The sequence below is a fragment of the Danio rerio genome, chromosome 7, assembly GCF_049306965.1.
Source record: "Danio rerio strain Tuebingen ecotype United States chromosome 7, GRCz12tu, whole genome shotgun sequence".
Taxonomy (NCBI): domain Eukaryota; kingdom Metazoa; phylum Chordata; class Actinopteri; order Cypriniformes; family Danionidae; genus Danio; species Danio rerio.
In genome coordinates, this window is record NC_133182.1 from 3,452,888 (window position 1) to 3,469,762 (window position 16,875).

Here is a 16,875-nt window from a genome sequence, read left to right on the forward strand (position 1 = left end):
TGCCGGATAATTAAGGGAGGAGACGATGGTGAGCAGATAATGAAGATGAAGATATTTGTAGTTGTTATTGTTGTTGTTGTTATTGTTGTTGTTGTTCTGAAGTATGGTTGTTTGTTAGCTTGCTTGCTTGTCTGTTTGTTTGTAAAGGGTAGCTGAAGCGCAGTTGAGTGCGGAGCGGTCTTCCAAACGAAGATAAAGTGGACTGAAAACTGTGGTTCTTTATAGTAGCTTAGGGCTCATATGATTGAAAGATAATGATTAGCTAATACGAGACCGGCCGTGATAAATCATAAGCACGTGATCCTCTCGCAATTAGTTTATAAACAAACTTCACTTATGTGCAAAACCGGAATATCGCATAAAATATATGTATGAATAAAGCAGTGTTTCCATCCAAAGAGTCAAAGAGAACAAAATTATCACTACCTAATTAAACGGACACCAAATATCAACAGTAAAAGCAGAATTTACTGCGGTAGAAGAAGCTGCTTCAATCTTTTCTACATTTAATAAATGTACTTGCACCTCAGAAGACAATGCTCACACACAATGAACGCGTGGGGGCATCTGAAGCCGTGAGACGCAGAGAACAGATGCTCTTGACATGCTCCAGACGCTCTGGAGGTCATTAATAATATAATAACATTAATACTGAAACGGTTAAGGCTTTTTAGAATGAATGAGGAAAACAACATTTAAGATGTCTTACAGTGTGCTCAGCCTGCTGGATTGTCCATTCACGCACATTTTTATCATCATATGATCTCTTACAACAAACTTTTTTTACTGTAATTTGTTTAGTAAAATTGTTTTTATCATAGTTTAGGCGCATCTTTTCTATCGAATAAAAGTTTATCCTACTCAGTTATATGCATGTTTTTATTGTGTATTTTCCAAAGTTGTGTGCATCATGATGTTTCAATCAATTGTTTTTATGCACATCTCCAAAATGAGCATTAAAATTGGTGGGTGGAAACGTAAGGCTAAGGCAAGAAATACTGCTTTATCTTTAAAAAAGGGGAGGAGACCGACAGTAACTCTTGAGTTTAGAGAATAAAACCTGCTCCTGACCAGGTTAGGTTCACAGAGTAAGTTACCACAGTAACTGACTCTGAGTTAAAGTTACCTATCTTTTAGAAACAGGCTTGACTTACCCTGCCTTCTCCAGTTTAACAAACCTGCCATTTGGAAACGGAAAACCCAGAGTTTCCCTTATTTTAGGGTTAAAATACTCTAAGTTTTCACTTAGCCTCCTTTCTGAAACAGGCTCCTGGTCATTTTATTCACTCTAGAATGAGCCTTAGACATTCATCGTACTCTTCTTGACTTTTCCCATGCACAATTAGATCATCCATACACCACTACTCCTTCTGCCTCTCCTGAGAGGTTATTCGTCTTCCGCTGGAATATTTCTGGTGCTATTCTTATGCCGAACAGGAAACGTTTGAAAAAGTATTTCACGAATTGTGTCATAAAGGTTGTGAGGAGGCTGCTTTCAGTATGCAGGAATACGCAGATGCATATTTTTCCGTTTCTGGCACCATCAAAACACCAGTCCGTTGGTTATGTTATTTTCTCAATCCCTCCATTCTCATCCATTCTTTAAAGTTCTTTTAGAGGCACCCTTCTTGCAGTGTAAACTGCATAAGGCTCTGCATGTTATTTTAGGCTTATTTTGAGTTTTCATCGTTCCTTGTGTAATCCCGCCGGTTCTACACCACCCAACCCGCTCAAGGCTTGGATCGAACCAGCGTCTCGCATGGGAGTCGGTTGCTCTACCAAGGAGGCTAAAGACCATGGCCTCTAGCGTCTGTCGCTAGTGCAGCTTTAGAGGTCAGAGGAGTGAGGTTTACCTGCACAGCACCTACTTGCTGGCCTCCGTTACACTCACCCCCCTATACCTTACTCCCATCCGAGTCACGGCACCAATGTAACACCTACTAGCTGGCCTCCGTCACACTTGTTCCCTGAATACGGTGCTGATATTTTTTATTCTCTTGACCCATTTCTACAGCTTGTTTTCTGCTCAAAAGGTTATTTGCTGTATCGCCTTTTATGACATGGATTATGAGATTAAACCTTTTATCTTTGTATTCTGTTGTTGTTTTAAATTGTTCCAAATACGTAATCCTTTCCTCTAGGCTGTCATATCCCAACAGCATTTTTCTTAATCTCACTTTCTCCTCAAGTGAGTTGAAAGTCTCTTCATTAATGACCGCTACATTGGCTGCTTAAATTTAAATGCTGAACCTTTCAACTTCACTATCTAGTTCTCCATATCCCCCATCCCGCTTTGTTTACTGTACCCAGGTAATATGTATCAACCTCATTATTCGGCTGTGCACGTGTCTAATTTCTAATCTCATTTATGGCCCCTGCATTACACATGCGTTCCCAGTGTCTCTTCTTTTTACATATTCTATACTCTGATTCTGCTGCAGGACATTTTACTCTGTCTTTCGGTTTCATTTTCCCACACTTTCTACATTTATTACCGCTTAACATTTTGTCGTTATTTCCTCTCACCGGTCTCTTTTCATTCAAGTACCTCTGTTTTTCACGTCGTCTGTGAAAACCTCTTGAACACTGCTCAACACACCCTTCTTCTGCTGGCTCACCTGCTAAGCAATGTCTTTTGCCTGTCTCACCATCAGTACAGCAGTATTTAAGTTAAGGACGGTCATTAACTGTAGCCTCCTTGACAGCTCCTTATCTCTCATGCCGACTACAAGCTTTTCTCTGATGTTTTCCATTTTCTGTGGGCTAAAGTCACAACTCTCTGCTAACTTGAAGTGCTTGTATGAACATTTCTTCCTTTTCCCCTGCCTTTTGTAATTTTTGGTCAGAACATACTCTCTCATTTATTATGTTTTTTTCGGCATTAAGTATTGATTGTACTTATCCAGAACTTTGTCAGTCATTTTTCAGTTCGTCTCTTGCGAACGTGAACTAGTTGAAGACATTTTCCGCCTCTAGATTCCCCCATTACCTTCGTGGCTACCCTGTACCTTGTGAAGCACTGTTGCTATGTGGCCCACTCTTGAGGCCTATTAAAAGTGAAGTTCTGGGAAAAGTGAATTTTTCCATTTCCTATGTCTCTACAACTTCTTAAATTATGTCAAATAAGTCTTCTCAATCCAATTATATTGCAATTATTTATTTACATCCACAACTTCTAGTCTTGTTTAATACACACCAGACCTGAGCCAACCAACCAAACCACAACCAGGCATGGTATGGAGCACTCACGCTTTGTCAAATGCACTCAGGCATGGTTTGGATAGCCTAGTCTGAGTACAATCTTAGATTAAACCAGATTTAATTCAGATGACACACAAATCATGTATTACTGAAGATCTGCTGCTCACAGAATCATATTCAGCCAGTCATTGATTTGATCAGAGCAAAACATGAAGAGACCAAACCCCAGCAGATCTAGAAAACAGTCAAACAGACTTAGACATAACTAAAATCTTCAACAGAAGAACCTTACTCTTAAACATTGGCGTTTAAACTTTAACAGCACACTATATCATGATAGATTACTGGATGATTAGCTACTTTTAAAGCTACAAACTGCAGAGTCACTCAATCTATACAAGAACAAATCAAACATAAAAGTTAAAAACACAATGAGTGTGAGTAACGTTGGGGAGTTCATTGTGTCTTCATGAATTTCTGATAAACGTATTCTCAATACGCTTATTTGAGTGATTTTAGAATTATTATCTATTATATTATAACCCATACCTGTGCCATTATTATCAGGTATGTGTGCTTTGGTAAATAAAAAAAGTAATTCTGTGTAAATGCAGTGCCACAATGAGGGTTGTTTTATGGAAGCAAGACCAAAAGGACACCTGCGTTCTGTTCTGTAACTCATGATAAAGCACACCTGCATGTGCGCTTGTACTGACATCTAAAAAATTATGAGTACCTATGAACTTCAGCTGAACTTACAGTTGACAGCTCAGTCGACAGTGAACAAGATATATTGTTAAGCATTGTTTTTTTGGCTGAGTGATCACTTTTAAAACATGAAGGAAAGACCTTAACTGGACATGGGTAAGACCCCTGAAAGACCTTGAGATTCTAATGGTGGCAGGCACCTGAGAGATTTAAGATCCCATTAGCGGAGAAGCTGATGGAGGTGTGTAATGTGTAAATTTGAGTTGAGTATTAAGACACAGAAATGTATTTAAACTGTGTGCAAGCCTATGTTCATCAGACACTCGAACGACCTGTCTCTGTTGTTACTGATGCTGTAACAATAAACTGCTTTGCCTAAAGACTTCGGATATCTCAGACTTTGTCATTTTTTGAAAAGTTTGACTTAGAGACTTAGAATGTTTTTGCAGACCAGAATCTTTTTCCACAACAGTAAACACATTCTCTCAGTAGTTCTCACTCACAGACACCGAGGCGCTACAATAAAAACATTGGCTGTTTCTCAATATGCATTCTTCAGCGGTCTTGCGTCCTCGTGTTCTCATGCAACGTCATCATCAGCTGCCCAAGTTCAGTTCCAATACTCAAGACTGCAAGTACGGAGGACGGGACAAACTTCCCGGATGTGTTCTTGATATCTGATGCAGACTTGAGCACCGAACTCCCTCTGGAAGTCCCAGAAGTCATTGCGACTAAAGGTGGGAAGCACAGCATTTTATTTAAATTTATTATTAAAGTTTCGAGATATAACTTATTTATCTGAGGAGTTTCCCTAAATGAAACGGTAAAAGTAAACATTAACATGAACATCTTAATAAAGGAATAAACACATTAAGGGTGTTTGTTTGCTGAAATTCGTATTAAAATCTGTTTTATTCATATTGTGCAACATAGATTTATAATGTTTTTATGCAAAATATATATTTTGAAAAGGGGAAAAACAATAAATCGTTGTATGAAGGCTGCAATGTTTAAATAATTTACCATTTAAAAGACGTGAAGGTCACGTGACCATCAGGAAGAACCTTTTTACAGTCATTGGGAAGAACGCAGCATCTCAATTCTCACAGGACGCGTTCTCTGCCCTCGCGGTGTCCTGAGTTCGTTCTTCCGAGGACACCTGGCAAGACCGCTCTCCAGAAGAACACAAGTCCGTTCTCTGCGTTCTTGGAATTGAGAAACAGCCTGTCACTGCAGAAACATTCACTTCCTAAGTCTTGAGCCAGACAAATCAACAATCAGATGTCATTTGTACATTTATTCATATTGATTCTAGTTTAGTTTGACTCATGATGGAAAGAAGCAAACAGTCAGAAGACAAAAAATACAGGCTGTAGATCAGTTTATTTCAGCTGATGTTCTGTTATCTTCAGTTTCTCACAGGATTTTGAGTCAGTTATGATTTATACAAAAGCTTTACTTCAGGCTTACAGTAATAAAGCAGATTTCATTTTCCTGAGAGACTCATGATGTGTTTCTCCAGTAATGCTGCTCACAGAAACACATTCAAATAGACATTAATATATGCAAAACACGACAAACACCACCAGATATAGAAGAGTTCCCTGCAGGGAACTCTACACTGCATCTCTATTAGGAGACACAATAAGATACAATCCCTCTCTTATAACCTCCTGAAGCACAGGAGAAATCAATCTAATTTAATTGGCGGGACCGCGTGCGTGCATGTGTGTGTGTGTGTTTGTCGTCAGACCGGAAGGTATAAAAGCACCAAGGAAGCATACAACTCCAGCTTTTTCTCTCTTCACTCAGACGGATGAGTCTTTTTCCTCCTACTTACAAGCACTGAAAAGGCACTACATTAAAGCAATTAATTGACTTACACGCATACACTCTCTTTTTGCATCACTATTAAAAATAATAGGCTATTAGAGAAATACTATTTAAATCCTGCTGTGTCCTTGTGTAATCACAGATCAGGACACACACGATTTATGTTTATGTGTCTAAGAAAACATTCTTCTGGGGCGGCTAGGGGGGACCAGCCCCAGCTGCAAGCCAGTTTATCTGCTCAACATTGTGTTGGGTAAGAGAGTGCGTTGCATCTATTCAGCCCCAAAAAACAGTTGGGGTGAGAAGCAGCACCCTCAGGAGACAAAGTCCGTCATGTACTATGGCCAAGAACCATTGTTGTAAAACGGCCATCGTCTCCGAAGAAGTTCTAGTATTAGGAATTCTTCAGGCAGCCCCTGCAAGGAGCAAAGGCCGTAGAGGGGGCCTCCTCATGCGCCACAGGGGGTCCATCCGCCAACCCCCCACCGCTGGTGCCTTAGGGTGCGGAGATCCCCGGTGTTGTCCACCATTGTTTTATCCCAGAAGTGCTGGCGATAGTGGACTCACCACCTCTACGGAGGGTCCAAAAGCAGTTAACTTTGTGGCCTCCTGTCGTGAGTTCACTTTAGTGCCCAGAGTTAGCCACCTAGGGAAGTGTAGAGGCCAGTCTTGAGGGACTGGCACCCCTGCATAATTTTCTGGCAGAATGGGAGCAGCTGCCAAAATTTTTGCAGTAGGGTCCTGCTAACCTTTAAGAGGAGCTATATAATGCAGTTTGGTTCACACCCCTCTTGTTGCAATAATTTGCTTTACATTTTTAGTAAAGTTAAAGCAGGCTCTAGTTATGGAAAAGGAAGTAGACTCCCTTCTGAGGAAGGAAGGCATAAAACAGATCCTCCTCCAGACATGGAGTCAGGGTTTTTATATTATTACTTCAATGTTCCAAAGAAGGATGGACGGTTATATCCTATATTACATTAAGATAAGTGAATCGCTCTGAACAAACGCTGAAGTTCAAAACTATGACTATCAGCACCTTTGTGTCACAAATACAGTCTGAGGGCTGGTTTGTCACATATCCATCCTTTTAAAGTCACCAAAAGTTCCTGAGTTTTGCCTTCAGGGGCAAGGCGTACAGGGTTCTTCCATTCGGTCTGGCATTCTCACCCCACACGTTCACCAAAGTAGTAAACATGCCATTGGTTTTGCTTTGGCTACAAAGGACTTGTATTCTCTATTTTCTCAATGACTGGCTAATTTAATTCCAGTTTAAGGAGTTAGCAATTCCACATAAAGGTGTTGTTCTTGCTTATATAGAGAAGTTGGGGTTGCGGCTAATCCTACAGAAAAGTGTTAAATGTGCCAGTTCCTGTTGAGACAGAAGTTGACAGACATATTTTATGTGTATTATGGAACTCCACAACGATGTTTGTGTGTCCCCTACTCAAACTGAGTTAATCCGGATTGCCGTAAAGAGTGTCAGGCTGGGCCTAGCTATCACTGTCAAACCGTTTCAGAGGCTGGTTAGCAGCAGCCACCAACATGTTTGAGTCTGCTAACAAGACATAGTTACAGTGGTGGCTCAAATCCAGGGAATTTGCATAATCAAAGCCTTGTGACATTATCTACAAGCTTTATCAATATAGTGACAGCCCTGGTTTCTGTCCCAAAGCCCTACATAGGGAGTAATCTCTCAGCGCATGGCCCTGACCACAGAAGCCGCTTGCGAGGGTTGGGAAGGTGCCTTCCCACATTGGGGCAAAGAAGGGACCATCTTCTCCACATGCATAACGATTGCTGGGAGATGTTATCAGTGTTTCAGGCTCTGAAACACTTGTTTCCCTCAAGTTATAGGTCACCATGTGTTAGTGGAAACCCACAACACATCGGAGATCTTTGTCAATTATTAGGTGGTCTGAATCCGCGCCCTCTGTGCAGGTTGGCGGAGCAGATCCTTCGGTGGGCTCAGGTGAAGCTGCTCTCACTGAAGGCTTACATCTCAGGCCCAGAAATATAGGAGCGGACCTCCTGTTGAGGCAGGGGTTGGCGCCTTGGGGATGGTGACTGCACCCAGAAGTGGTGGCGACCATTTGACAGAGATTCGGCAGAACCGACTTGCATATATACCTGTCAAAACAAACAATACCCAAAGTGTTTTTTTGCTGACACACCCAGCACCATTTGGGCTGGTTGTCATGGTGCAGAGATTGCTAAGGTTTTGTCTGTATGCTTTCCCCCGATCGCTCTCCTCCTGGGAGTTCTGGAGAGAGTCCATTTAGGGGACTCAACCTACTATCGGTGGCCCCTTGGCCTACATGAGTGTGGTTCTCAGACCTAATGTCTTTCCTTAATGGTCTCCCATGGGAGATTCTTGTTCAGAGTTCTTCTGTCCTAGGCGGGAGAGTGATGCACCCCCCGTCTGACGCTTTATGTATATGTGGCAGTAATGTCCACATATGGTACTGATGGTCTCGGCAGAGACACTCTGGTGGTCAGATTCCTCCATGGACCCAGGAGGTTGAGGACTAATTGCACCAGTGGAATTCCTATTCAGGATTTGTTGATAGTGCTCAAGGGCCTATCGGCAGTCCCTTTTTTGAACCCATTGTGGTGTCAGAAAAGTTCCAAATGCCTAAATGGCATTTTTCTCTCAAACGAGGAGCTCCATCTTGTTTGGAATTCTCACCTGGCATGGTGAGAGCAATACTGTACCCCAGAACAGGGTACTTCTTTAAGGTCTCCACTGAGGTGGAATGACCTAAGGAGCTGCAGGCCTTTAATCCTCCACCATTTATGACGCTTTGCTTTGCCCAGTGCAGTCGTTAGATGCATACATACGGCTGAATGCAGTACAATCTAACTAACGTTTATTGTTTATAACCCACCTAACATGGGGGCATCTGCGTCTAAGCAGACGTTGAGCCGGTGGATAGTCGAGGCTATCTCAATGACTTATGAGGCCCTGGAACATTCTCTATCAGAGGCAATAAGGGCCTATTCTACCATGGGTATGGCGGCTTCAAAAGCTTCTTTATTCTGGCCAGTGTACTTCTGGCATCTGTGAAACAGCACGGTGATCTACCCTGCATGCTTTCAAAAGGTTTTAATAATTAGACCTGGACCCTACATTGAGAACCAGTATCTTTTCTTGAATTAGGAGAACTCATACCCAGCATATCAAACTATGGCATGTTTGGGATAGCGTTCCCAATGTGTCTCCTAATAGAGACACAACGTAGAGTTCCCTGCGGGGAACGTCTCAGGTTACGCATGTAACCATGGTTTCCTAAAGAGAATGAGACGCTGCGTCGCTTTGCCATACTTTTTCAAGCCTGGTGCGCTTCGTTCGAGAGGTTCTAAGCTGGAGTATGCTTCCATGGTGCTTTTATACCTCCCGGTCTGACGTCACACACAAACACACACACACACACACACACACACACACACACACACACACACACACACACACACGATTCCACCAATTAAATTAGATTGATTTCACCTGTGCTTCAGGAGGTTATAAGAGAGGGATTGTATCCCATTGTGTCTCCTAATAGAGACGCAGCGTCTCGTTCCTTTTGGGGAACCATGGTTACATACGTAACCTGAGACGTTTTCAAACATATTTATCACATCTAAAGTATATTGAATCTGAATCTTAAACATTTGTGTTAATAAGAGAAGATAATATCATGATAAAATATAGAAATAAAACAGACTTTTGAGGCTGTTAAAGCACATATAGCAGATTCACTCAGAACTTAAGAAACAAACCAAACCTATATTAAAAGTTAATCAGAAAAAAATAATAATAAACACACTGACAATCTCATCTTTTCTCACTCTCAGTAGTTAGTGCAGATGAAGTTGAGTCTGTGAGATTCAGGAAGGCTGATCCAGGTCTGATCTCCTCCAGACTGAACTGCTCCTTTCCTGTTCTCCAGTTTGCAGTTTTCCGGTGTGCTGCCGTTCCCTGGAGCCCAGTTCTGATAGCACACCATGTCTCCATTCACCCAGAGCCACATGTTCACGCTGCAGAAGTTGTGTAAACCCAACCACACCGCCTCAGTAGACGCCAGTTTAACCACGTTCATCACACGACGCTGCATCTCCACTGACTGAACCGAGACCAGATCCACATGATTCTGTCTGCAGTATCTCAGAGCTTCAGACCACGACAGATTCTGCTGGATCACAATCAGTTTATCTGGACACAAAACAAAGCAGAAACTAGAGAGAGACTGATCAACAACAACATGCAGAACAAACACTGTGGAGGAATTTGTCATGTCAGACATGTAGATCAACTTTAAGAGATCTGGAGCTGATGATGGATTGAGTGTGTTTGCAGGATCTGCTCACCTTCATGACACACAAAAGGAATTTGGCGGTTATCACAAGGGACGTCTGCCCATCCTCTCTGAGCATTCGCCCCAATCACTGTACAGTTATCATACTCCCCACCATTATTTGGTTCACCAGTATCCCAGTATCTGAATGAGGAGTTGCTCTGATCTGACCACTGCCATGAGTCTCTGAACAGACCGATCCAGACTGCAGATCCAGATGAGTTTCTGTCATTAATGAACTTCTCCAGCTGTTGATTCTCATTCTGGTTCCTCACACTGACCAGATCAATGTGATTCTGTCTGCAGTAACTCTGAGCGTCTCTCCAGGTCATCATCTGATTGACAAACACCAGTCCTCTGCTCACTTTAAAAAAACGAGTGAATGAATAAAAAGGAACATCATCAGAAATGCTTGCGTTATTTTATAAATTGGTTATTTTATTACTATTACAGACATGTCACAACAGAACATCTGAAAAAAAACTTACAGAGAAACATATAATGTGCTATATTTTATAATATATATTTAGTATTTTAATAATTCCTTACATTTATATAGTGCTGTTCTAGACACTCAAATCGCTTTACACATAGGGGGAATCTTCTCATCCATAACTAGTTTTACACAGTTTTTAAAATTTGAAAACATAAAATAATTTACATATATACTTCATATTGTAAGATATGCAACATGTTAAACATCCAGCAGTTAATTATATTTTTCAGTTATTAATTATTCCAGTTAGTTTTTTTTGGTAAAATTTTTTTTGTAAAACAATATATATGTCACATAACCAGCGATCGTTCGCCAGAGATTGCTGGTTCTCACATGAACACTATGGACTACACTTCCGCCTTCCTCTGGACTACATATTCACACATGCTCTCCGGTAACACTCACACATGTTCACTCATCAACACTGATTGCATTCTCACCAGCTGAGCCTTGTCAGAGACTGATTACTCACTCTACATAATCCACTCATTCACCCATCTAGTTTGCCGAGTCTTGTTTATCCTGTGATAGCATTACATAGCGTTCTCCCTGCCTTGTTTCTCCGTGTTAGACCCTAGCCTTGTTTACCTTTGTTTTCCTGTTTAGCCGCCTGCCTTTGGACCTATTGCCTGTTTATACGACGACGATTCTGGACTGCCTGAATATACCCGTTTGCATCTGTTTGATCATTGCTTGCCTGACGCTGAATAAACCTGCATTGTGGATCTTACCTCCAGTTGTCTCTGTCACTTCCCCCTGTCGTTACATATAAATATACTTATATATAGACCCTTTATTTAAATTAATGAAAATGCATTAATATCTCACATTTTCATTTATGATCCCCTTTTTTTCTATAAGGGTTTGTACTCACTGTTGTAGCAGACGAAGACACGAGTGTTATTACATGCCTCATTAATCCACTGTCCATTATTCATAACAGTACACTCATTATTGCCAGCTGGTTCTTCAGACGTCCAATTTAGGAAGAACACAGGATCACCTGAAGACCAATGCCATTTATAAACACTCGTTCTCTGAAGACCAATCCAGATATTCTGAACACGTGCATTATTCACAGACTTAATTAGCTCAATAGTGTCGTTCATGTTGTCAACGGTGGCCAGATCTTTGTATTTCTCTCTGCAGTATCTCTGAGCTTCAGTACAATTCTTCTTCTCATTTATAAAATGATATTGATGCTGAACACTTTCAGATATGGAGCAGAGAGCTGCGAAAGAGACACTTTGCTTTAATGCTTTTCAGAACAGATTAAAAGCCCAAAGAAACCATAAAACATAAATAAACTACAAACACTCACCAATGAGGAGAAGAGGGAAATTTAGTGGTTTGGCCATTTCTGGGGATAATAATAATAATAATAAACAGATCCATTTAGGAGAAAAACATTTCAGTAAAAAAGAAGCATGAATACAAAGGACACAATTGTAGAGCCCTGCTAATATTAGATCTGATAATTTAAGCAATTTGTTTATTCCTGTAATTTATTATTGAACAAACGTGTATTTCTTCTACTTTTAAAGGAGTTTAAAATAAATTTTAAATATGAACTTGTATTTCTTTCAGAAAAATGTTACATATTTAAAACTTAATACATTCAATATGCTCAGCTTGACTTGAGAAAGAATCCGGAGAAAAGAAGGCAGGATGGAGGTTTGCTGCTGTGTTTGGAGTATGTGGCGATGAACATAAACTGCTTTGTGGCCGGATTGTGTGATTTATGGAGATAAATAATAATATGAGATGAAGTTTGTAGTGATTTGTAGTAATTAAGGATGCTGTCAGAGAAAATAGGGTAAGATACAGTGGATGTGATGTAAGGAAGAGAGCTGTGGAAGTTAAGCAAATGAAAGTTGTAATCTAAATATACTGATCTTAAAATACTGACAAAACAAGAAACAATAGAGGATGGCGAAGAGAAGAAAGAAGTGTGACGGTGACGGTGGATGACTAAAACAAGTCCAACACAAAACCCAGATAATCAAAAAAGTTTTAAAATGTTTTTGGGTAAAATCAACATGTCTTGGGAAATAATCAATAAAAGACTGGAAGCAGATGGAAAGACAGAAGGAGCTGGAGATAAAACAACCTAAAGGTTATAGAATGGAATGCAAGACACCTGTTAGTAAATGGTAAAGAGTTTAAAGGTTTTATACAAGAGATTAGCAAAAATCCAGATATAATGTTTATTCAGGAAACATGGCTTAAACCGTTTTGTATTTTAGCATTAAAGTATATGAGGATGTACGTATAAAAATAGAGAAGAAGTGATTGTAGGTGCATAATATTTGTTAAACAAGGAGTACAATATAAAGTTTTAGAGAAATGAAATATGAAGTAAATTAGTAAATTTGAATTACATTATGCAATTTAGATTATGTAAATAGTCACTTTCACAGTCTAAACAACACTTTATTTTTATCTGAGACTCTGTATTCTGGTATTGGTATTCCAGTATTGTTTACTTACTGGTAAACAGACATTTCTAATTTAAGAGCTATTTGGATTTTCCTCTAAGCCAGTTTTTTTTTTCTTTTTAGGTGTACTGAAATTGTCCTTAGACATACCTTTTTTTTTGTTTCTGAGCCAATAACTGCAGAGAGCTTTACACAATCGAATATGAATATCAACAGATGTCAGAAATATTTGTGTGTAAAGAATGAAGATGAGCAGTTCTTACCTCAGAGCTGGTGTGTTTCTGTCCTCAGTCTGATGTTTCTGTCTGCAGCTTCAGACTATATGATTATTCTAGATCTGCTCTCATCCGTCATTCAGCATGTCACATCATTTGTTTACTACTCTAAACAAAAGACACATTCAGTGTTATTACTTGTTCACATATTTTTTTCTGTAAATCTGTAGCTGCATGTTCATTTGAATGTGGTCAAGAGACTGTGTGTTCCATAAAAAAACATATATTTACATACCAGCTACAAAGAAAAACCTCACTTGGGGTTTTTTTCATGAGTGAGGGAGGGATGGAACGTGAGATTGACAAGCGGATCTGTGTAGCAGCTGCAATAATACAGTTGATGTACTGGTCTGTTGTGGTAAAACATTTTTACCAGTCAATCTACTTTCCTACTCCCAACTATAGTCATGAGTTTAGGATCAGGACCGAAAGGACAAGATCTCAGATACAAGGGGCAGAAATGAGTTTCCTTTGCAGGGTGCCAGGGCGCACCCTTATAAATAGGGTGAGGAGTTCTGTCACCCAGGAGGAGCTCAGACTCGGAGGAGCTGGAGGAAGTGTCTGGGGATAGGGAAGCCTGAGGTTCTCTCCTGAGACCCCTGCCCCCATGACCCGGCCCCAGAAAAGTGGATGAAAATGAATGAATAAATTTCTGTTGTCGTTCAAAGCCATTTTACCTGTTAAAATACTTTCTTTTGTGCAGTGTTTATGTTATCTTACAGAGTTAATTATACAACTTTTAACTTATACAATATCTGAATGTGACACAGATTTCCTGCTGTGTAGGGGGAAGTCAGTTGGAGCTGCTCTAGAAATTTGAATAGGCAAAGGATCATGGTCTTCACTTTCCATTTTTTTTAATGTCTTCTTTCACAAAAATGGGTGTATAAGGTTGCTCACCCTATTTTGTTGAAACTCTAAAGAAGTGTAAGGGTGCAGCATGCTATACACGGTGGATTCCTAAAGATAAATTACATATGTGAGCCTAAAGGCCCGTGCACACCGTGACTTTTTTGCTCACGTTTTTCTGCAACGTTTAGTGCCTCGTGACTGAAAAAAGGGGCGTCAATGTGATTGTGCACACCAATGCGCAAACCAGCAGGCACAAAAGTGTCATTCAAAAAAAAAAAAAAAACGCTTCATGTTCATTTTTTTTTTTTGACTCACCGCGTCAAAACGTTCTCCGCCAATCAGATTGGCACTTTTGTTTACATGCGCGTAGCTGCTGAAGTTAGAGTAAACAGCACTTGGAGGAGGTCAAGCACAAAACTGTCAATTCGAGCGCACATTGAAGAAGATGCCCAGATAGTCAAGGTCTGGGTGAGAGAGAAGATGGTTCAGACGCAGGTCTCAACAAAGTTTTATTTAAGCCCAAACACTCAGGGGGCAAAAAGAGAAAAAATTGCCAACAAAACAAAATCTTCAAAAAGGAAACTAAAAATTCCTCCGTAATGGAGCTGGCAAAGAAGCCCAAAGTTCACTCAAAAAATCTGAGACATAAAGAAATAAAGTCTTCAAAATTGATTAAATAAAACTACTCCGGAGAGGCTAGAAGTCTTCAAGAGGGTGCAATACCCTGACACCCGACAGGGGGCGATGAATCCGGCCACCGCTGACTGGAACAGAATGGCCATGAAGAAGAGTGAGGCTTGGAAGCTGGCGAGAGAGAGGCTGTTTCTCAATTCCAAGAACGCAGAGAACGGACTTGTGTTCTTCTGGAGACCGGTCTTGCCAGGTGTCCTCGGAAGAACGAACTCAGGAGACCGCGAGGGCAGAGAACGCGTCCTTTGAGAAATGGAATGCTGCGTTCTTCCTGATGGTCACGTGACCTTCATGCGTTTTAAATGGTAAATTATTTAAACATTACAGCCTTCATACAACGATTTATTGTTTTTCCCCTTTTCAAAGTATATACTTTGCTTAAAAACATTATAAATCTATGTTGCACAATATAAATAAAACAGATTTTAATTTCAGCAAACAAACACCCTTAATGTGTTTATTCCTTTATTAAGATGTCCATGGTAATGTTTACTTTCACCGTTTCATTTAGGGAAACTCCTGAGGTAAAAAAATCATATCTCTGAACTTTAATAATAAATCTAGATAAAATGCAGCGTTTCCCACCTCCAGTCGCAATGACTTATGGGACTTCCAGAGCGAGTTCGGTGCTCAAGTCTGCATCGGTGAGTCCTCGATATCAAGAACACATCCGGGAAGTTTCATGCGTCCTCTGTTCTTGCGGTCTTGAGTATTGGAACTGAACTTAGGCAGCTGATGATGGTGTTTCACGAGAACACGAGGACGCAAGACCGCTGAAGAACGCATATTGAGAAACAGCCAGAGATAAGGGCTGGCTGGAAAGAGACGAGGAGTCAGATGAGCAGCAATACAAAAACAGAACAGGCTTGAAGGCAGACGGAGAAAAAACACTTTAGAAAAAATCAACAGGATGACACCAGACACGACAAAACTCACAGGATTAACAAGGAACAGGACTAGACTGGGAGATCGCCAGACATGCCGGAAGGGGAAAAACTACAATCTGACACAGAACTACGATCAAGGGAGGGATAAATAGGGGGAGAAATCAAGGAAACCAGGTGAGTGAAATTAGTTTGATAGAATAATGGAAAGTAATAGAGCAGATGGGTGGGGGAGCAAGAGGTAAACAAAGCAGGGTATGAGTGATCAAAACAATACAAGTGAAAAAGAAAGAGTAACACAAAGATCGAACCGGTGATCAGACCGAGACTGTGACAGAGGGATATGAATTTGGAGCTGCTTATTGCTCTGGTGAACAATAATCATGTCTTCATGGCTAGAGCTGCTACTTGAGCCATCCATAACAACAAGTATGTCTTCTTCTGTGTTACAAGCGTGTGTCAGAAGCTTAAAGTTGTGTAGCGCCATCTAACGTCAAGGAGTGATTTTGCATACTCTTCTGCTCGAGGCCTGTGAAAATCACTTGGGTTTAAATCCGGAAAAACATCTTGAAAAACGCTGATGATAAACGCAAACGAAAAGTGTCCCGGTGTGTACGAGCCTTAAGTCTAACATGTACCTCCTTACTAAATCTAATAATGTAAGGGAGACTCCCCTACTCCCTGACAGCTCAAAAAAAAAAAAAAAAAAAAAATATATATATATATATATATATATATATATATATATACTTAAATTTGTAGTTACTGGGCCCTATCATACAGCAGGTCAAGACGTGTATGGGGCAATTTGTTACTATTTTCTGCCACCGCAACCCTAACTTTCACGTTTTGCACCACGTTCTTTAAATAGCAAATCCATTTGCACCACTTTGTGGACTCATGGCTGTTATAAAGGAGGTGTGTTTAGGCACACTGTTGAGATGTTGCTATTTGAGCAACTGAAATAGACCGCACCATTGACCAACTAAAACTGCTCTAAAGTCCAGCAGACCGCATTAATTATGTGCCTATGCAGCTCCAAACGCTTACACACTGCTTATTACACACGGGATGTACAGCAATAGGCAAATATCATTACAGATGAAATCAATTAAAGGATCAAAATGATCAGAATGCCTTCTTTACCTC

General features: G+C 40.5%; 1 protein-coding gene across 3 annotated transcripts; it reads right to left on the reverse strand.

The window, feature by feature from the left end:
• Positions 1-5,254: 5,254 nt before the first annotated feature.
• Positions 5,255-16,159, reverse strand: si:ch211-282j17.10. 3 transcript variants are annotated; one of them, XM_073906636.1, is made up of 6 exons: positions 13,289-16,159; positions 11,909-11,947; positions 11,462-11,818; positions 10,105-10,455; positions 9,355-9,949; positions 5,255-5,513 (listed from the first exon to the last, which is right to left on the reverse strand). In XM_073906636.1, exons 2-5 carry the CDS (start codon positions 11,943-11,945, stop codon positions 9,588-9,590), a joined length of 1,107 nt encoding a protein of 368 aa, XP_073762737.1. In that variant the 5' UTR covers positions 11,946-11,947; positions 13,289-16,159; the 3' UTR covers positions 5,255-5,513; positions 9,355-9,587. The 3 variants fall into 3 exon arrangements, with proteins under 3 accessions (XP_073762737.1, XP_073762738.1, NP_001026840.1); XM_073906637.1 differs by lacking the exon at positions 11,909-11,947 and having other exon boundaries at positions 13,289-13,319; NM_001031670.1 differs by lacking the exon at positions 5,255-5,513 and having other exon boundaries at positions 9,575-9,949; positions 13,289-13,332.
• Positions 16,160-16,875: the final 716 nt, after the last annotated feature.